A 21,083-nucleotide genomic window follows, 5' to 3' on the forward strand; every position below is an offset into this window, starting at 1 on the left:
GAAAGGGCACTGTGAAATAGCAGAATTTCCTAACAAAAAAGCACCATGTGGGCCTCTGCATTGTGGAAATCACTAAGATGAAAAATGGTGAAATTTGGCACTGCTCTAGCTTTATAGGCCTTTGGAGTTTTTAGATATAGCTGCTGTCACAGAGATGGAGTGTTTGGCAAATGTAACAAAGTAAGAATAGCATTCTTCAGAAACCATGGAGACAGCAAACTCTTACAGCTTATAAAGTGTAAATAAGTATATTGGCTTTTTCTTAATTACTGGTCTGTGGGACTGATTTGAATCTCGTTCTCTTCCCCACAGATAAAATTTCACTCAGAGTAGAATGAGTGCTGACAGAGCCAGGTGTAGTTACGATGGGTCAAGTCAGGACTTCTCATCTGAATTTGGAGAGGCAGAATTTCATTTGACCCTCTCAGGACGGATGCAGGGCAATGCTGCCAGGGGTGAGTCAGGGTATTTTCAGGTTTAAGTTCAGGGATATCTCTCAGTTGCTCCTGCTGATGGACTTAACTCCTGTGTGGGGACAGCTCAGGGCTTTGTAGCTATTGGGCCTTGCCTTTAGTCTGGGAGTCTGACATACTCCAGTATATGTGGGTCCTTGCTAGTCCTTGGCTATCCTGTGCCAGAAAACAAAGTAATGAGGCTTGTCCTATATTTTGAGTTCTCCTCACGTTAATTATTTTTTAATTTGGAAATGATTCTGCCATTATAACTGATGTTGCACAGGTGAAATGAAAAAACTGGTGACCCAGCTGCCACCCCCGAGGGACAGCCTGTGCTCTTAGCCCCTGTTTCCCACGTGGCTGATGTGAATAATCTTGGGTACACAGGCTTCCTTTGGTGCTCAGGAGAAATGTCTCTGTGGCCAGGCACAGAAACACTTCAGGGACAGAGGCTGAGCTCAGGGCAGAAAAGCACTTTTCAGGAGGGTGTTAGTTCCCTGCACTGCCTGGGCAAAAGGGCCTGTGGGACTGAGCATCCCACACAGTAAGGAACAGTTTGTAATGAGTGTGCTACGCAGCCTCCTGCACACACACACAGGCTTGAAGACTGTTAAAACTGACTCTTTGCCAAAACTTTTCTCTTGAGCAGGTTACAGGTGATTTGTTGTGTGAAGCCAGTTCAGGTCTGCCTGCCTTCTCTCCTCCCTGAACCTCTCCTGCTGCTCTGTTCTTAAAAAGCCGCACATCCTGAAAAGGCACTGAACTGAGGGTGTGAAACTTCAGCAGCACTAGAGGAGTTTATTCATGTTTACATGTGTATGCTGTTATTCCTCAATACTTGTAGGCAGTGAATTGAATTTTTTAGCAAGACTGTGCCGTGCTTCAGCCTCTCACAATGAGAGTGCTAAAAGCCTGGCACAGGTTGCTCTGAGAGGTGGTGGATGCCTTATCCCTGTAAACATTCAAGGTCAGGTTGGACAGGGCTCTGAGCTACCTGATCTGGTTGAAGATGTCCCTTTTCACTTTAGTGGATGGACTATCAGACATTTTTTAGACACTTCCAACCCCAACAAAACCATTCCCTGCTTCCATTTCAGCAGCTCCCTGGAAAGAGAGCTGGCACCACCGGGTGCTGCAGGGACAGGCTGTGGGAGGTGCCAGGGGAAAGGGTTGAATGATGCTGTCAGCAGGGCTCCCGCAGGTTTATTTTCTCTATCCTATTTAAATGAACTGCCACAAGGACAGAATTAAATCAAGCTGCATTAAGGCTTTGTGGCCTTACCATAGAGAAGCTGGAGTTCTTCCTCAAAATACAACCCTTCAGTTGTAATTAAGTGGTGAAAAAAAAGATTAATTCTTTACGAAAACTCACCAGACTTTCAGGCAAAATGCGACCAGAGACTTCCAGAGGCACGTGCATGGAGCACCAGCAGCTGAGGTGTGCTACCATGCATTTGCACAGGTGTACTGAGTACTGCCGTGCTGGTCCCTGTGCTATACGCAAAAGAACAACCCCCCAGGCATAAACTGCTGACTTTTGACTTTGCGAATTCAGGGAGCTCTGACTTTGCAACGGACAATTAGAATTTAGAACTTTTTTTAGGCTTTCAGAGGGGGTGCCCGGGCGGTGCCACACGTACGGCGCAGGCGGCTGTGCTGCTCCGTGGCATCCACGTGGCAGCGGGCGCGGCGCGGAGGGCTCGGGTGCATCGCGCAGCTCCAAGTGCCGCTGCTTGGGAACGGGCTGAAAAGGACCCCCCCGCATTTTATTTTCCGGGTAGAGGGGGTGTGTAGGCAGAGCGGTTGTTGGGGAAGGAGAAGGGTGGGAAAGACGGGGACAAACCGGTGTGCAGTAAAAGCATTGCCAAAAGGCAGCATGCTCGTGGCGGTAGCGTGGCCGAGCGGTCTAAGGCGCTGGATTAAGGCTCCAGTCTCTTCGGGGGCGTGGGTTCGAATCCCACCGCTGCCAGCCCGGGTTCCTTTTTGCGCCGCGGGCCGCCGCCATCGCCCCCTGGCGGCAGCGGCGGCCGGGAGAGCATTGTGGGTAGGAGGAGGCGCCGCGTCCCCACGTGCCGGCCCGCGGGCCACCAACATGGCGGCTGCCTGACCGCTGCCCCACCGACACGGGGAGCGGGGGAGCGGCGCCGCCGCCGCCGCCCGGCCCGCACACAGGTACGCGGGGCCGCGCTGCTTTTGCGCCTCCCGGGGCCGCCCCGGCGCCGGGGACCCTGCGGGTGGTGGCGAGGGAGGAGCGCGGCCTGGGCTGGGGTGGGCTCTGCCTGTCCGGGGAGGACGGCGGAGCCGACACTGCGAGGACCCGGCACCGCGGGGCCGCAGCGCCCTGACAGGACCTGGCTCGGGCCGGGGCGCTTGGGGGCCGGGCCGGGTCCGGCCGCAGCCGCGGCCCCTCGCCTGCCGCGGCAGCACCGGGGGTTGCCGGCCGTTCCTCTGGGGGCTGCGAGCGGCGGCCCCGCCGGTCCTGCCGGGCCCGCAGCCCCTTCCCCGGGCAGGACTCGGCGCACTCGCCCCGAAGTGCAGCGCCTGCCCCTGCGTGGCACCGGCGCTGCGGGGCCGCAGCCCAGCCCAGCCGTCCTGCCCGGGGGGATCCGCTGCGTCCCCGCGGTCCGGGCGGCTCGGGCGGCCGCTGTGGCCTTTCCCCTTTCCCCTTTCCCCTTTCCCCCTGCCCTGCCCCGCTGCTGTGTCAGGAGGGGGCGGGCGCCAGGGGCGGCCGGCGGGAGCGCTGCCCGCGGGGAGCACGGCTCGGGCACCGCGACCTGCCCCGGGAGCGTCCCACCGCGGCGGGAGTGACCCCTGCCCCCGGCAGCCCCGGCCTGGCACGTCCCGTGCTGCACACGGGGTGAGGTGCTGAAGAAAGGTTTGTGCTTGGTGCATAATCTCTTAAACCCCAAAGGTTTGCTTCGGTGACATCACCTCCAGAGAGAGGTCCTGGTGCAGAGGAGCCCTCTTGGGTTCACTGCCAGAAGATGACTGTGCAAAGCTGCTTGCAGGCGAGGAGAAAATGAAGCAAGTAATTGGGTCAAAATGATAATTGCCATAAATGTATGGAAGGTGCTTTAGCTTCTTTTTGCAGATTCCATTTTACTGTGCGCCATGGGCCACCCTGAGCTAGAGAGTTGCTCAGAGCCCCTTCTAGAGGAGCCCGGGTGCCAGAGGTAGTTGTGGTACTGATTCAGGAAATGGCATTTTTCCCACGCTGCCGTTTCAGCATTTATACTTTCAGGCACTGATCCAGAAGGAGTTGTTGGCCTTTCTTTGTCACTGCATGATTATATGAAGAATATATCAGGTTTTAGTGTTAGCACTTTGGGGGTCTATTATTACTGACAAATTTAGGTAAAAATGAAATACTGGAGCATTTCTTGCAGGCCTGACTAAAAGTATGTGTGTCAAATGATGTGCAGGTTTGCAATTTACCTTCTTGCAGTTACATTTAAGTCTTTGGTAGTAAATAAAATTAAATCTCTAATACTCAAATGCCCTTCAAAGCTCAGAGGGAGATGTAGGATTCAGTTGCTTCATCACTCATTTTTACAGTTTTTTTAACCACAAAATTTTTCTTCAATGGCTCTATGTTGATGGTGTTATTGGCAGCTAAAGAGCAGTATCATGGATTGGTCCTTGCATTAGTCACTTTGCAGGAGAAATGAGAAGATTTCTATCTCTTGCCCTCCTGCTAGTTGATAACTCACATTATACTTTGATTTGCACCTTAAAGGAAAGTCCTTAAAACAAGAAGGTTCTACCAAAACCTGCTGACCATTTTTGCTGTCTCTTAATGTTTGATTCCATTATGTAACTCTTGTGGTATCGTAAATATATGTATATGAGAAGTGTGGAAATTAACACTATGTATGTATATATCAGACATTGTGTCTGCATGCCTTCATTCTGATTCAGAGGATTTCTTCTGGTTGCATGAGTATTATAAGTTGTACTGGGACACACTGCTTCCTATTTATAGATGTGTCAGTCTCATTTTCCAGTAAAAGTATCTGTAGTCATGCTTTATCTTTACAGGACTAAGAAAAAAAAAAGTAGTTTTTGTAATGCAGCATTTCCCCTGAGCAGTGACAGGTGGATTCCCAAGGAGATTTTGTGTATAATTGCATAGGCAGTGTTCAGTGAGGGGCCAGAGACCAGGTTCTTCAGGCTGAGTTTCTCTGTCCCTGTTAGCCCAGGAGGGTTTTCTCTTCTTGGAAGTGAAATAACTTGCTCAGAAAAGAACAAGCCTAGCAGATACTTGGCATGCAGGCTGTCAGGAAGGGAAGGGTGGTTCTTGGTTCTCTCAGGGGTGTGAGGAAGGAGGGTTTGGACCCAAGTGTCCCACCTTTTGGGTGTTGCCACATGTCCTCACACATCTTGGGCATCCTCCCACCATCAGCTCTGAGCTGAGTGCAAGCTGCAGTTGTTCCATGTCTGCAGAGCTGTCAGGTGTTGGGCCACCTGGGGACGTGAGTGGGGAAAGCAAAAAAGGAACTGACTAACCTTATTTCTTTAAAACATATTAATGTGTCTTTCTGGGAGGAACTGGGTGCCTGATCACAGAAAAACACTGATATCAGTCAGATATCACATACTCATGGTTTTGCTCACAGTCCAGCCTGTGGTTAAGGTACTGGCTTTTTGCTGTGAAGGTGTTTTGCATTTCTACAACATTACTTCAGATAGGAATCTGAAATACTGAGGCATAAATTTTTAAATACATATGTATGGTACAAAGACCCTGGGACATGCTGGTGCATAAAGAAATGGAAAATGCCAGCTCAGTATTGGGAGGGGCACTTTTTTGGTAGCAGAGAGTCTGTAAGTGAAAAATACGGAATTATATTTCTTGGTGGAATGGCAGAAACACTATAAGCCTGAATGGATGTTAATAACACTTGCATCCAGAATGTCTAGCCTCTTTGAAAGGTTTCTTAGATACCTATGTGTACATTAGTGTGATATTTGAGAAGCCTGTATGTCAACTGAAATATACTGAGCTGCCTAAATTGTGTGGTGGCTTGAGTATTTGAAAAAAATGCCATTGTTGTAGATGTAACATGGATGCTGGGTTCATTCTTTCCCAACTGCTCAGTTCCCAGCTGATCCTGGATGCTGCTTGTTTCTCCTTCTTTTCCTCCATAGGAGGTCCAGCAAAGAAGCAAGGTGTCCTCAAGGAGTAAGGAAACAATGAGGGAGAGTTCCTGAACACAGATCTTGTTTCTTTGCCTGATCATCTATGTTGCTAAAACTTTCCTTGGTCAGTTTGTGAGAGGTCTTATTTTCTTACGCCTATCTTGACCAGTACTGACTGATTAACATAACATTGTTGCAGTGGCATCCTGAATAATTTGTAAATCCTTTTGTTTGATTTCAGCAGGGAAAAACTGTTGTTGATTTAGCTGAGAGATCATTTTTTATTCAGAGGTCTGAACCAGGCACAACACTGACTCCAGCACTGGATTGAACATAATGACCTTTTGTTCCAGAGTATCCAGTCCTCAGTTAATATCAGAGTCTTATTTTCATTGGAGTTGGTGTAATTATGAAGAAAAATCTGCTTTCTGCTGGTTTCAGAGGCCTTCAGGAAAGGCTGAGCAGTGTGTTCTGGAGCTCTCATTTAGCAGTACAGTCTGAAGAGTGGCAGGTCAGGAGACAAGGCTGCAGCTTGTCAGGGACCTGAAATCAAAGTCGGGGTGTTCCCAGACTGGAATATCCCAGTGGGTGACCCTGCAGGGCCAGTTGTGGCTGGAAAACTGCTGCTACCTGTGTGTTACTGTTACACAGCGGGAAGAGATACTTTTTATGCAAGTGCAAAAGGCTGTCTTTCCCTCCTTCGGGTACTAGGTCAGGGCTTTCTTACTAACTGCAGCTTTCACAGAAGTTATAGCAGTTTACCTATTTTTGAGACATTTGCTCGTCTCCACAATTTTGTCACCTTTGGTCAAGATTGTTGAGTATCAGGGACCTGTTCATGCAAACACATTCCTCCAAAATACAGACTAAACAGATTATCACTGAAAGGAGCCAAGTTAACTTGAACAATACTCTAGGCTGCATGTGGTATGTGACACAGATGAAATGATTCATATGACATCCCTGTTTTCTTTCAGATTGTGCCAAGGAATAAACCAAGAAAAAGCTTTGTTTTATCCTAGCATGGCAAATGAAGAAGATGATCCAATTATACAAGAGGTAAAAGTGCATTGTGGCAACAGTGATTGTACATGAGAATTTTTTTATTTTTTTTATTACTACAGTTCCAAGTATTCCTACATTGCTGAAACAATGTGTCATCAACATCAGTAGCTGTCTTATAAGCAATGGCTGGGGTTGTACAAGGAATTATGTTGTGTGGGCCAGGGTATGGCTCATGGTATCTGTTTTGTCAGAATAGTCTTGTCCATGTTAGCAGATGCAGCTCAGGTTTTTCACCCTTTGTAATCTGTCCATGGCAGAAGAGAAAGTGGGGGGAATTCACTTCTACCATTGTGCTCCTAGTGAACTCCAGTGCATGTGAGCTGATAAAATTGGAATGACTTTGATGATTTGTTAAACATGAATCTACAGTGTTTGTGCCTTCTGCTGAAGTAAGGAGTTGTGTTCTGAGTCTGGGACTTCTTTAAAGGACTGTTGTGTCCCAAGAAATAGCCACAGTGTCTTGTCACTTGATATGTGAGTTTACACACCAGAAGCACAAGGAAGGGCAAATCCATAGAGGTGAAAAGCCATGAGAAAAGGAGTGGCAATTGTCAGGACTGTATCTCCTGACAGAAGTGGCAGCTTCCGTATGTCTTATTCATGAAACATCTGTGCATTTTCAGTTCTGATGGCCAAATGCAAGTATTGAACCAGCTTGAGGATGTGGGTGTCTCTTGTCTAATTTAGGAAGGTTTTATGCCAAAATACCAGTAAGGAACTTACCTTTCAGTTGTGCTGCCAAACTGAGAACTTCCTCCTCTTTCTATAATTGTGATAACAGATTTGCTTCAGATCCTTGGAGGAAAAAAATTCCTCTTTCACATTTGTTTGCCATGTTTCCTTAGAGAGGAGAAACACAGCTAGAGCCGTTCTCTGCTGCCTCTTTGTAGTGGGATTTTTAGGTTTGGTTTTTAAAAAGGCCAGCTGCAGAATTTCATGTCAAAGTCAGGAGAGAGGAAACTTTTGACAGGAAAGTCACAAATCTATTTTATGTTAGAGTTCATAATGAAAAGTTAATGTTGTCAGTATTTGAGCTCTAAGGGTTATACTTTTATTACAGTTGGCATCTGATGAAAGTTATTTTGCTTTTTAGATTGATGTGTTCCTGGCCAGAAGTCTACTGGAGAAACTCTATCTATTTCAGGTATTTCAGTTAACTTTTATGCAGTGATAATTTGTTTAAAATAAATGCAATGAGCGTAACTTAATGCTTCAGTCTGCCAAGGTCTTGGATATAGAGAACCTGTTTGGGTCTCAGTTTGGAGGCAGGAGTGAGGCTGGTTGGTGGTGGGGTCTGTGGGTGTTATCCTGGCAGCTTTAGCAGGATGCTGCTGTGGCTGGGAGATCTCATTGGGATACCTCACTGTCCTCTCAGCATTCCCAGAGGTCAGAACAGAGACCCATGGAGCTAAACCTGGGTCTGCTCTCCTGATCAGCAATGTGACTTGTACTTTCTAAGGTAACATTTACTTGTATACCCACAGATATTTTACTTCTGATAACTCTACTGAGAGTTAATGCTGAGGGATAAGGTTTTCTTTTTCTGCTGGACTAGTGTGTTACAGGTTATTGTGGTGTGTGAGGGGCAGGAAGGGGGCTGTGAAGTGATAAAAGCAGAGGGCTGGGAGGAAAACAACAGACTTTCTAGGTCATGCTTCTAAATCCCCTGATGACTCACAAATCTGTCAATTAATGTCTTTTCTTGGTGTCTTGTCTCTGAGATCTGGCAAGTGGATCTTCATGTGAGGGAACAGGGGAAATTGAGTTAATTTCTGTGAAATTCTTTGATCTTTAAAAGCAGAGGGGTGTATGAAATTATCTGTTTTCCAGTATCCCATTCGCCCAGCTTCCATGACCTACGATGATGTTACACATTTGTCAGCCAAGATAAAACCAAAGCAGCAAAAGGTTGGTCATCATTTGAGTCCAGTCTGTAAAAGTTTTTATTATGATGTGCAGAATGTACTTAAGAAAAGCATATTATGCTGTTGAGCTGTTCTAACCATGCAGCTACTTGCAGGACCAGATCTCTGTGTTTGAAGGTATGAAGAGTCTTTTACTGGGTCTGTAAGGTAGAGTTTGGAATAAAAGTTTGTAAATCATGGTGGGAAAGCCACTATTTTAACAGAAAACAGAATCACTCAGGGAAACATAGTTACTAATAGTAATTCAGTCTGTGGATGCTTGTGTAAAAAGAGCTTGAATGAAAAGGTCTTTACAGTATTCAGAGAAGGGTTGAAGAAGGATTGAGCCTTGGAGCCATCCTCTGTTTCAGTGTCAGTGCAAGTCTTGATTTCTCTCTCACCTGGCAGTGAATCATCAGGAGTCCTTTTGAAATCACAGGGGCAGTACAGGTAAAGTATAGCCAAAACCACAATCATTGCACTTGCTTGCAAATGTATCCCAGAACTCTGGCTAATATTTTACAGTATCTTACTTTAAAACTGCAGCAGTAGATTTCTATGTTACTAGAATTTCATTCTGGGAAATGGTTAAGGGAAGTGCTTTGGTGAACTTTGGAGTTTGAATGCATGTTGTGTTCATGAAGTCTTTTATTAAATTCAGCAAACATTTGCACTGTAAGCCCTGTGCAAACCTTTGTAAATATGCTGTCTCATCCAGGGACTTGAAACTAGTTCAGTTTATGAATAACATAAAGGGAAAGAAAAAATAAGATGGTGGCTGTGATACACAAATTTATAAGGGCTTTGACACACCCTGAAGAAGAATATGCTCTGTATTGTCATAGTATATAAATAGAAATAATATGCAGGAGTATGCTTATTTTTGGACATTGGTCTTAAATTTGAAGTTGATGTGGGGGGGAATAGTTCTTATAATTAAAGATTTGGAGCTTGTTACAGTGCTCTGAAAAGTGAAAGTCAGGAGTAACTGAAGTCAGTGCTGAGTGCTGCAGTCATAGTTAGCAGAATCTAGGCCTTTACCTCTGAAGAGGAGTTACTTTGTATTCTTGGTAGCCAAACTAAAAGGAAATCCATCTTATAAAGGATTCTGAATGGTTCCTTGGTGATGGGGAGGCTTGAATGAGGTTGCTTGTGCACCTGATCTGTGCTGGTAAGTAAATTAGACTGTTAATGTCATGGAAAGAATCCAGAAAAGTGAATGTGTATTTCAGAGCTGCCTAAATAACTCTGCTTTTTCTGATCCCATCTGTGTACATGGGAGTTGATTTATCTCCAGGTTGTTGTTTAAATGACCTCACTGTACCAAGCCCATCATCACCCACGTGCTGTTCAGCTCTGTGTGAGATTAGTCCTGTGGATTTGAATGATGCTGCTATGTACTTAAATTTGCTGTAAACCTGTGAAAATGTTAGAAAGTGTGGGGTTGGGTTTTAATTGATATGTGTGGGGTTGTGCCATGGTAATTAGCTGTTTTTCCCTGCTATTCTTTAGGTTGAACTCGAAATGGCCATTGATACTTTGAACCCCAATTATTGTCGCAGCAAGGGAGAGCAGATCGCTCTCAACGTGGATGGCACATGTACAGATGAAACAAGCACCTATTCCTCGTAGGTGTCTCTTTGCCTTCCTTTCCTTTTTGGGGTGAGCATGGACATCTGTGTGTCCACCAGTGGCTGTACAGTCACAGGGGCTGCTTTGGACATTGTCCTATAGCAAGTATTCTTTAGAGTAATCTACATTTTTTGGGATGGATCATGAATTCAGATTTGCAGACAGAAGCTATGGATATTTGTCTGGTGCAGTTGTTGAGAGTCCATTTTGAGAATTGGTGCTTTCAGACTTGTTACACCTGCATGCCACATTGCCTGTGGAATGCCATCTCACTGCCCTCCTGTGTCTGCAGGAAGCTGATGGACAAACAGACTTTCTGCTCTTCCCAAGCTGCCAGTAATGTTTCCCGCTATGCAGCTGCTGTTTATAAAAAAGGTAAGTTTCTTTTGTTTAACCCTCCCATCAGGGCAACATACTCATTTCAGTGTTAAGATAAGACCTATTTGATCTTTTTTTTTGGCCCAGGTTTAATTGACTGATGGGTCTTTAAAGAAAGAAAAATTTTCCCTTATCAGTGTCCCAAGAGTCCTTGAGTAGGTCTAGCAAAACTGTAAATATCATGTAAGAGCACCCTGGGTTTGTAAATGCCTCCAGAATCTTACAGTTCATGGTGGCCTGAAATAATTCACACTTGTAGCATGAAATTATCATTATTATTTATATTGCTTAATCTAATTTTGTCTGTCTCATTTTCCTGTTCTGCAGTTTTTGACCCTCTCTTGACTGCCCAGGCTATCACAGAGTTTTTGTCTGGTGGTCATTTGAGATGGCAATATGTAGATTGTTTTCAGTGTTGACTATTTTACTAGCGGTCTTCCAGACTATGGGTCAGGCCTGTGCCAGAATGTGGCTCTCTACAAGATCTGGTCTTTCATATTCCCTTGAAATCCTGAGCACTGGATGAATTTTTCACTTCAATCCTTTTTTACGTTTTGCTGTATTAAATATTTATGCTCAATTGAAGCTGTGGCTTTATGGAGACAGGAAGATAATGAAAACTTGTGTCCTTGTGCAGTGGAGAAAATCAATTTTAACCAACAGTAATTCTTTTTTTCAGGTGAACTTCACTTGACTCCACTACATGGAATTCTTCAGCTGAGGCCAAGCTTCACCTACTTGGACAAGGCTGATGCAAAACACCGAGAAAGAGAAGCTGCTAATGAAGGTCAGTTCTCCACAATTGTGTTTTCTTAGGGGAGGTGAGATACGTGTTCTCTCCATAATGTGACTGATAAGAGTCATTCTGTTCTGGAGGTGTTATTCTAACAACATAGTCATTATTAGGCCATTTCTTAGATTGTTTCACTGAATTTGTTTTTTTTTACCTAAATACTTTTATGAGCACAGTGTGGGGGATTAGCAGAGGGATAGGAGGTGCTGGGTGGTGACAAAGGGTGGCGGTGGGGACTGTGTCCCCACTGCCACTGGGAGGTCTTGGCACCAGGATATCCTTTCACAGGAGCAGTGTGGTGCTGTTGTACATGTCGTAGTTTGGCAGGCTGGAGTTGAACCCATGCATATGGAGTTTTCAGTGTGCTTTCTTCCTGCATGGGCTCCCAGACTGAGTTTGCCTCTTTCACTGCAGTGGTGTGTTTATTTCTGTGTTTTCTGGCAGGTGGTGATTCATCCCAGGATGAAGCTGAAGATGATGTTAAGCAAATTACTGTATGTCCACATTTTCATTTTTATGCTGGTTCAGGCAACAGTTCACAATAAAGCTTGACAGTTCAGAGTGAAATTAAAGGACAGCAAACCTCAGCTAGTCCTGCTGACCTGGGCTTGGGTGGGGGAGGCCAGGTGAACTCACCCTTGTTGCACAGGCATAAAGATGGCACTGGGAGCAAGAGGTGATTCATTGGGGCTAGGGCCCCTTGTTTGGTACTGATACACCACATCAATAATGCAGATGGGCTTTTCCCAAGGGTTTAGGGCTGTTTTGAATGATGCCCAAATCTTCTAGGTCCGATTCTCCCGGCCTGAGACCGAACAAGCTCGGCAGCGACGTGTTCAGTCCTATGAGTTCCTGCAGAAGAGACAGGCAGAAGAGCACTGGGTTCACCTGCATTATTATGGCTTGAAGGTAGGTGTGTGCTGGTTCCTGAGGAGGCTGACTGGGCCTGAAGGCTCAGCCAGGTCCAGAACTGTTTTTAAATCTGGGCCCATGGAAACCAGGGAATCGTCAGAAGAATGAAGAGGAGGTCTGTAGGCTGCAACAGACCCTGAAGTGCTCTGTATCTCCTGCTGGATAATGCTTTGGGGTCTCCACACTTCAAAACTGAGAGCTGAACAAATATAAAGAGGTGGGGTCTGAGTGTAAGAATCACTTGGGTGGTGGATTATAAAATGGATTTTGTGAAAGACTTGGGAAACCCATTCAGTCAGGTGTGAGAAATCCTGTTTGGCTGACTTGTGCATGTCTGTCAGGAGGTTTCAAAGGCATAGCAAGGGAAATGTTCCCACATCACATGAACATCATACAAGGAAGTGAAAGCGGAACATCAGATAGCGAGGTGGAACATTTGAGTGGTGGAATGATGACAGAGTGGTGATGGTTTGAAATGAGAAATCCAGCTCTCTGGCATTTTGTATATTTTCAGTATGTGATAATGACTCTGTTTTTTCCCTATTTCCAGGATAGCCGTTCTGAACATGAGCGCCAGTATTTATTTAGTCAAGGTCATGGCCTTGCTGAAAACACAGAATTAATTAAATCTCCCAGGTAATGGTTTGCTGGTTTCCTACAGAAATTGCATTAATTAGTTGGGATTGTTTTCAGAATAATAAGCAGGTACATTCTTTAAAAATCTGCTCTTTGAAAATCCTATTCATGACAAAAGTTGAATTGTTTAAAAAACACAGAAACAAACTAGCCTTCATCTTCCTGAGGTTGCTTTGTTTCCCTATATCCTTGAGATTAAAACCTCTTGTTTTTACTCAGTGTTCTTGTACATTATCACAGCCCTACATTATTTGGACTGTAAGTACCGCAAAGGAAAATTAAAACAAAAGACTTTTTCTGGATAATATAAATTAATACTCTGAAGCCAATAACTTCCATTGTTAGCAAATGTTATAAAACTTCCCTTTGTGATTTGTGGGGACAACTGAAACTACTTGAAAGGTGTTTGTGTTTATTTCTTGGTGACTGCAGCTCTACAGGAGCCTTCCATAATGCAGTTAGTGCTTCCCTGTCACCTGGGACACCCATGGCCCAAATAATAGTGAAGTGGCAGAATCTGGCTCTGGTAAAGGTGTTGGTATGTTTTTCTTGTAAATCAGTGATAGGTGTTCTGAAGAGTCTTTTGGATCTGATTCTTTCTCACAGACACTGGTAATTGCTTGGATGGGACAGAAATTTTGCTTTTTGCTGGCCTGATGCTGTCTGTCTGTGGGGTTTCGTATGACCCTGCTGATGGCTGTCAGAGCATCTGTGTTTAATGTATTTCCTTGTGCAGATCCTCTGTTTGGACACCTTTGCTGTAACAAAAGAGCTGGAATTCTGACTCACTTTACCTCTCATACTCTCACTTTGAGCAGATGTCAGTAGCTTTTACTAGCTCTGAGGAGGTGGGAGTGGAAGGGAGAGCGCTTTTCAGGCAGATGTTTGTTTTGTAGATTCACACAAGCAGGTTTACTCTCAGTGAGAAATTACTGTACTTAAACCTGGCAAGTCCCAAGACAAGCATTTTAAAAAATGTGTTTCCTTTTTTTCTAGTGAATATTTAATGATGCTGATGCCTCCAAGCGTAGAGGAAGAGAAGTAAGTGTTTGTACATAATGTTCAAAGTCCACATTGGCTGGATTCTCCTTTTCATGGGCTGCAAATCTGTTTATCTGCAGTGAGAAACCAATGGCTCCAAGCAATGTGCTTTCTATGGCCCAGCTGAGAACTTTACCCCTTGCTGATCAGATCAAGATCCTGATGAAGAATGGTTTGTAGCTTTTGTAATACATTTGCACTTCACTTTGTGACTTCAGTTGCCTCAGATAAAGTGCCTTCCCCTGTATTACCAGTTCTGTCACCCCACCAGACAGACCGTCTGTCTCTCTGGTTCTCTGAAGAATCTAAATCCCAAGCCTTTCCCTAAAAAGAGCAGTGACAGCTGATCTGACTCTTGATATACCTGCCATCAGTTTACTCTTAGAAAAATTTCTAATTTCATGATAGCTTTCTGGATACACATTCAGCATGTATCTCCTGGATTGTGGGGATTTGAGTATGTACAGCCAGTACTCTGGCATTTTCTGGAAAGTTTTTAATGTTACACACTTTATGAGTGTCACCTAGGAATTTTATTTTGTCTCTTCAGGATTACTCTCTGATGAGAGCAAATCCTGAGGATTTTGCCTCAGGAGTGTTCTGCTTTTTCAGGTATCTCTGCTTATAGATATTGCCAAAGAACTTTTTTGTAATTGTTATTTTATAAATACATTAATTTGTGACCAGTTAAGGCAGCCAATTCTGCTCTAACACTAGCAGATACTTTCAGAGCAGATGACGCCTACAGCATCGCGGGGTAAAACTGAGGCTTTATTTCTTTCCCCAAGACAAACCTTTTCCCGTGCACACGCTGAACCCCGTTCCTGGCGTTGTGAGCGGTGTTTGACTCTGTGTTTGCCTTGCAGTGAAGGTGATGCCGTTCGCCAACCTGCTGGGTCTGCTGGGCTCGGGCACCGACCCCACGGCCGTGCTGCGCTGCGTGCAGCAGGTGGCGCTGCTGGTGCAGGGAAACTGGGTGGTGAAGAGGTACGGCCCGGCTTTGTCCCCGCACCGCCCGGGGACCGCCCCGACATCCCCCCGGCACCGCGCCGTTATCCCCCCGGCACCGCCCCGACATCCCCCCGGCAGCGCCCCGACATTCCTCCGGCACTGTGCCGTTATCCCCCCGGGACCGTGCCGTTATCCCCCCCGGCACCGCCCCGACATCCCCCCGGCAGCGCCCCGACATCCCCCCGGCACTGTGCCGTTATCCCCCCGGGACCGTGCCGTTATCCCCCCCGGCACCGCCCCGACATCCCCCCGGCACCGCCCCGGCACCGCCCCGACATCCCCCCGGGACCGCGCCAACATCCCCCCGGTACCGCCCCGACATCCCCCCGGGACCGTGCCGTTATCGCCCCCAGCACCGCCCCGACATCCCTCCGGCACTGTGCCGTTATCCCCCCGGCACCGCCCCGACATCCCCCTGGCAGCGCCCCGACATCCCCCCGGTACCGCCCCGACATTCCTCCGGCACTGTGCCGTTATCCCCCCCGGCAGCACCCCGACATCCCCCCGGGACCACGCTGTTATCCCCCCGGGACCGCGCCGTTATCCCCCCGGCACCACCCCGACATCCCCCCGGCACCGCCCTGACATCCCCCCGGCACTGCCCTGACATCCCCCCAGGACCGTGCCGTTATCCCCCCCGGGACCGCCCCGACATCCCCCCGGGACCGCGCTGACATCCCCCCAGGACCGTGCCGTTATCCCCCCCGGGACCGCCCCGACATCCCCCCGGGACCACCCCGACATCCCCCCGGGACCGCCCGGGCATCACTCCGGCATCGAGCCGGGACCGCTCTGGGCGGGCTTGGTGAACCCGCCCTCGTGGCCCAAAACGCCCGCGCTCCCAGCTCGCGGGTGGAACCTTTGGTTTCGTGTTGTCTTCATCTCAGTGCAGTCAGTGAATTCCCTATCCAAAGGGTTGCTGTGAAAGGATAATGCCTTAGTACCGGTCCCAGGTGGGATTGTGGCTGAGCAGGGATGTAATCTGTGTCTGTAGCTGAGTTGTGACAGGTTTTTGATGTCTGCGCTCATGTTCTTTTGTAAGAAAGGTGTTCTGAGTTCTTCCAGAGATTAGCATCAAATAGAAACACAGAAAATTAAACCAATGTCAGTTACAGTATCTCTTAGCAAAATGCAGCCCTGTAAGGATCTCTGTGCAGTCCTGTTGTTGTTCATCAGTGGATGTTGTTCTTGTCAGCTGAAAACTACCCCCAAAAAATCAAGCATGGGGGTTACTGAGTGTACCACATGAGCTGGAGCCTGTTTCGTCTTCCTGTTTATTAGGATAGACATCCTATTGGGAATTGAAATCTAAAATGCAGTATGGTTTTGCTTTTTTTTTTTTTTTTTTCACCTGGGTGGAGCCCTGCATACAGAGATTTATAGTCTCTGGAATAGCTGTGTTGAGATGAATGGCATCAGCTGCCAGTCCAAGTATGCCAGCAGGATGTTTCAGCTATTGTGGTACAGGCCTGTATTAGCAATGTGACCAGCTTTTACAGCAACCCTGCTGTCCCTCCAGCTGTCACAGGAGGAAGCTGGGAGCAAGTTAAAAGACAGTATGTTAGCGTTCAGATTGTTCTTAGGTTGTAGTTGATAATCAGATAATCAGGTTATAACTGATTCTTTGCTATTAGTCTGAGGAGGATGTGTGGATCTGTAGTGGATGAGGTGTTTGGGCACAGAGCAGCACACATCAGAGCTTTGAACAGAGTGGGCACCCATCTCTTTGGCCTGGGTAGGATCAAGATCATGAACCTGAGTTGCTGTGAGGCTTTGGAGAGCCTGGTAATACATGCCATCAGCTGGCCCTGCAAGCAGGCAAGGACACAGACACAGAGTAATGTTGGTCTTGGGGCTGTTGATTCAAGTATGGCATTTTGTAATATTGTTCTGTTAAACCCTTGATTGCTGGGAAGGAAATAAAAAACTGTCTTGCCTGTACATCAGCATTTTGGCTAAGTGCTGCCTTCAAGGCTGCATTGCAGGTTAGCCTAAGCACTTCTTAAGATCATTCTGGTCTTGTTTACATGGATCCAAGGGAGGATAGGCTTTGCAAGAACAAAGCAGAGCTTGTAGCTCTCGCACACACCTGCTTGCTACAAGGCTGTACTTTGCTGGTTTAAGCCTTTCTGCACTAGTGTAATTACATTGGTGTAATTACACCAGTGTTAATGCCTTTAATGAAAACCACGCTTTGGATAAAGGTATAATTTAACTGCAGAACAGGGAGGGCATGTTTGTTATGTTAATCTTCACTAATGCCATTTTTCTGGAGTACCTAGTAACTAATTTCTCTTCCTTTTTAATTAACAGTGATGTTCTGTACCCGAAAGATACTTCTAGTCCCCATAGTGGAGTTCCTGCAGAAGTGCTCTGTAGAGGGAGAGATTTTGTTGTAAGTATAAAAGTGTTTGTTGCTTTTAAAGGAAAACACGGGTGAAGCTTGACTGGGAGGCCACAGCATTGCAAAACTCTTCTGCTCTACTGCAGTGAGGTGTTTCCTGCAAGGAAGTTGTTTGTGCTTTAATCCTGAAGGTGTTCTTACAAGTCTGCCGTGGGAGTGTTGGTGTAGGCTCACGTTGTATCTGCCTGGCAGGCTCAGATCATCTGTCATTAGCAGCATTCATCCCTTTCTAACACATGCTGTAGAGCACTATCACATTGCCCCCATAATGTGGGGCTTGCAGAACAGCCAGGACTGGATAATGAAGTGCTTGTTTCTCCAGCTCTATTTCCATGGGCTCAGGACTCAGGGCTCGGGAGGGCAGTGTGGGTAAGCCTTGTGCTCCCTGAGCATGCACTGTTGATCTTTAAAAAGGACTTTATTCCCTAGGGCTGCTTATCAGTGAAAGGACTTTGTTCCCAGGCACCTTTTGTGAGCAGTAGCCACACATGGAAGTTGAAATGAATATTGGTCTTTTAAACACACATAACCACAGCAAAAAGGAACAACCTCTGCATTGTGTTTATTTTCACTAACCATGGAAAGAATTAAGTTCCTAAGTTCATAATCAGTTTATGACTTCCACCCCACCAGAGCAAATCTGATGAGTGCACAGCTCTCATTTGTTTCAGTTAGACCTGACTGTTTTTGCAGAATTTGTTCATGAGTTTTAGCTCTGAACAGGAGAATGCTCGGCAAGAGACTTTAAGGGTATTACAGTACTACTGTAAGATCAAACTGATGGTGATTGAAATTGACTTTTCCTTGTCTCTTGGTGTCTGCCCAAGACACTGCCATATGGAGACCTGGATTCAGGTGTGACCCAGTGACACAGGTGTTTAGGACACAGCAGATTAGGTGACACGTCGTGTGTAAAGTTCAGGGACAAGAATTATTGTGCTCGGTTAAGTAAGGGATACTGTTTAATATTTAGGATGAAAAGATACATTATTTTCATTTGGATTACGTCAAATATACCTTCCATGAAAACTGGATCTGTGTTGATCTTAAAGGCAGATATTTTCCTGATTAATACTACAAGAAGGAAAAAGTTTAAATGTTAGAAAATAGAAAGGATCAATATTTCTGGCTTTCAGACAAAGAGAAATGTATGGTTTTAAGACTCAGAAATAGTATGTAATGGTGTATGGCATCTGTGGATAAGATGTGCTCTAGCTTAAAAAGTGAACTTTATTTCCCTGGATATATTTGTGTGAAATAATTAATAAGTTCAAAAAACATTTATGGACTTCCTGTGCTTTAAAACAAAAATGCCCTGTACCCTAAAGTGAGTGGATTGGGTTTGTTTGTTTGTGGGCAGAGAGAAGCTGTATGGGAGAGATGGAGGCACGGATGACGTTGTAGGCCAGGAAGAAATTGTCAGTAATGAGATTTGGATTCTTAACAACATCAGAGTAAAAGAGGCTGTAGCTTGTTTAAATGGAGACAGGAAGAAATGAAAGGTCATGTTCAGTGTTCTGCCTGTCAGCCTGCCCTCAGCAGCTGCCTCAGGATTTGGACCTCAGGAGCTGCTGTGCAGAGCACCTGGCTGTCCCCTGCCTGGGGACAAGTGTGTGAGTGACAGGACATCTTGGCATAACTGTAAGTGACTGTGGTAGGGGTGGAAGAAGGGAACAGACACTTCGTAGGGCTCTGTGCTGCTGAAGGGCAACAGTTGTCAGCCTCCACAGGCTCCTGGGTAAGAGTGCATGGAGAGTGTCTCTAGGCTGTTGATGAGGTGTGGGAGAAGTGACTTCTGGGGTCCCAGCATCACTGCACTGCAGTGCTTTGTTGGTTTTGGTTTTTTTGTTGTGTTTGTTTGTTTGTTTGTTTTTGTTTTGAAACTAAATGGAGTTTGAGTTCAAGAGATTTCTCGTAGCTTCTGTAGTCATAGGTTTGCCAAGGCACACCATGCTCAAAGCTTTTGGGCCTGTGTTCATGGCCGTTGGAGGGCAGAAGGAGCCAGGAGATGTTTTTCATCTAGCTAGCTGAGAATCACTTACTTCTACATTCTTGAAAGGAATGGGGGTTCTATTTTTGTGGTAACATCATTGAACAAGGTCATTGCTACAACTTCAGTAAAGCTACTGCTTCATGCAGTTATTAGATTTTCCTCTTTTGTTCCCTTCCAGATGTGGAAGTTCACACAGGACCGCTGGGTTGTGAGAAAGGAAGTGGCAGCAGTTACAAAAGTGAGTGGATTCCTTTTCTTCCTAAATTCAAAGGTGGTGATAAATCGGCCAAATGTTGCTGGGCATTGTGTAGGTGTAGATAGTGGATGCTGCTGCATGTCTTTCCTCTCACAGTGCCTGCTTTGCTCTCCATTTGGAACAGGTATAGATAATACTCTTGCTAGAGAAAAACATTCTGAGCAGCTCCCACAAGTTTCCACAGCTCCAAGATTGGCCTTGTAGCTGAGCCACTGGAATGCATCATGCCCTCTCCTGTGTTTCAGTGGAAAGTGGGCACAGTGTGAATTGAGCTGACTGAAGGTGCTTACACAGCCCACAGTAGCTGCTGTGCTTTGGGTGTCTTAAGAGCAACTCTTCTGTTGGCATTTGCCAGCTACAGTATTGAGTAAAACCTTTAAAGCAGCTCAGGCACCTGAATATTCTGTTAAAAGCGGCAAATGAATGAGAAACATTAAGTCAAAAGGACAAACCCCAAATTCTTTAAATGCGCTAAAATGATAAAACATGAGTCAGTTTATGCACAGACCATCTATTTTTGGAATGTAAGAACCAGTGCTGCATAAAAGCTGGGCATGTGTAGGTGCAGGATGTCTGGCCTGCAGCTCTAAAATAAGATTAACATTGTAGAATATGCTTCTTTTCTCCATGGAACCTTTTCATCTCAGTTTGGAAACTCCCTTTTCTTTGCAAAACATGCCATGAGCGATTTGACTCTCGGGTGATTAATCACCACGGCTCTCTGAAGTCCTGGGCTTTTAACAGTGTGTGAAAGTGTTGTGCTGCAGAGCAGGATGAGTATCTCTGACTTAGCTGGGTGTGTGCCCACAGAGGTGCTCCATACACACCAAATCAGCCCAGCTCTCCTGTCTCGTGCACGATGCTCACTGCTGCATCTGTCCTGTGTAAACTGACTTCCATGTTATTTATGCTTTTTCTTTTTCTTTTAGCTTTGCCCAGAAGATGTGAAAGACTTCCTAGAGCACATGTCTGTGGCAAGAATAAACAAAGGCTGGGAGTTCATGCTCCCTTACGATGAAGACTTTGTTAAGAAGCATCCAGATATAGTTCAGAGGCAACAGATGCTGTGGATGGGCATTCAGGCCAAGTAATTAGTTTACTGTGTTTTGGGGAATAAGCTAAAAACAATGAACTGTTTAGTACAAAGGTTCTGTAGGCACTGATAGATATTCTGATCTGTATTGCCTCCAGGTTTCTCCCTCACAGTGCCCAGGCAGTGGTGTGGTGGGAGGTGTTACTACATCATTCAAGTAATTCCTGGTTCTTGGCTCCCTGGAGAGATGGAATGTTCTAGTTAATGGCTAAAGCTGGCATGGCTGCATGCAGACATAACAACTGAAACTGTTCTGGAATATTGTGTCTTTCTTTTTCAGATTAGAAAAGGTCTATAATCTCTTAAAGGAGCACTTGACACCAAAGAAACAAGAGGCACAATCAGGTAAATGGAATTGTGCTTGGATCATG

The 21,083-nt window shown here is 45.9% G+C and overlaps 1 protein-coding gene and 1 non-coding gene across 2 annotated transcripts in view; both read left to right on the forward strand.

Moving 5' to 3' along the window:
- The first annotated feature begins 2,342 nt into the window (after positions 1–2,342).
- TRNAL-AAG (transfer RNA leucine (anticodon AAG)) lies at positions 2,343–2,424 on the forward strand. The gene has a single exon. It is a non-coding gene; the product is annotated as a tRNA-Leu (tRNA).
- A 91-nt stretch (positions 2,425–2,515) lies between these two features.
- Positions 2,516–21,083, forward strand: part of POLR3E (RNA polymerase III subunit E) — a 29,046-nt gene continuing 10,478 nt past the window's right edge. The window contains exons 1-17 of the mRNA XM_021539768.3: positions 2,516–2,627; positions 6,572–6,653; positions 7,753–7,803; positions 8,490–8,567; positions 10,076–10,191; positions 10,488–10,570; positions 11,253–11,360; positions 11,811–11,860; positions 12,156–12,275; positions 12,829–12,914; positions 13,911–13,955; positions 14,036–14,127; positions 14,822–14,942; positions 17,280–17,361; positions 19,542–19,601; positions 20,549–20,706; positions 20,993–21,057. Of these exons, the coding sequence (XP_021395443.1) occupies positions 6,618–6,653; positions 7,753–7,803; positions 8,490–8,567; positions 10,076–10,191; positions 10,488–10,570; positions 11,253–11,360; positions 11,811–11,860; positions 12,156–12,275; positions 12,829–12,914; positions 13,911–13,955; positions 14,036–14,127; positions 14,822–14,942; positions 17,280–17,361; positions 19,542–19,601; positions 20,549–20,706; positions 20,993–21,057 (1,351 nt within the window). The 5' untranslated portion in view covers positions 2,516–2,627; positions 6,572–6,617. The remainder of the gene's footprint in view (positions 2,628–6,571; positions 6,654–7,752; positions 7,804–8,489; positions 8,568–10,075; positions 10,192–10,487; positions 10,571–11,252; positions 11,361–11,810; positions 11,861–12,155; positions 12,276–12,828; positions 12,915–13,910; positions 13,956–14,035; positions 14,128–14,821; positions 14,943–17,279; positions 17,362–19,541; positions 19,602–20,548; positions 20,707–20,992; positions 21,058–21,083) is intronic.

The sequence above is a fragment of the Lonchura striata genome, chromosome 16 (genome assembly GCF_046129695.1).
Source record: "Lonchura striata isolate bLonStr1 chromosome 16, bLonStr1.mat, whole genome shotgun sequence".
Lineage (NCBI taxonomy): Eukaryota > Metazoa > Chordata > Aves > Passeriformes > Estrildidae > Lonchura > Lonchura striata.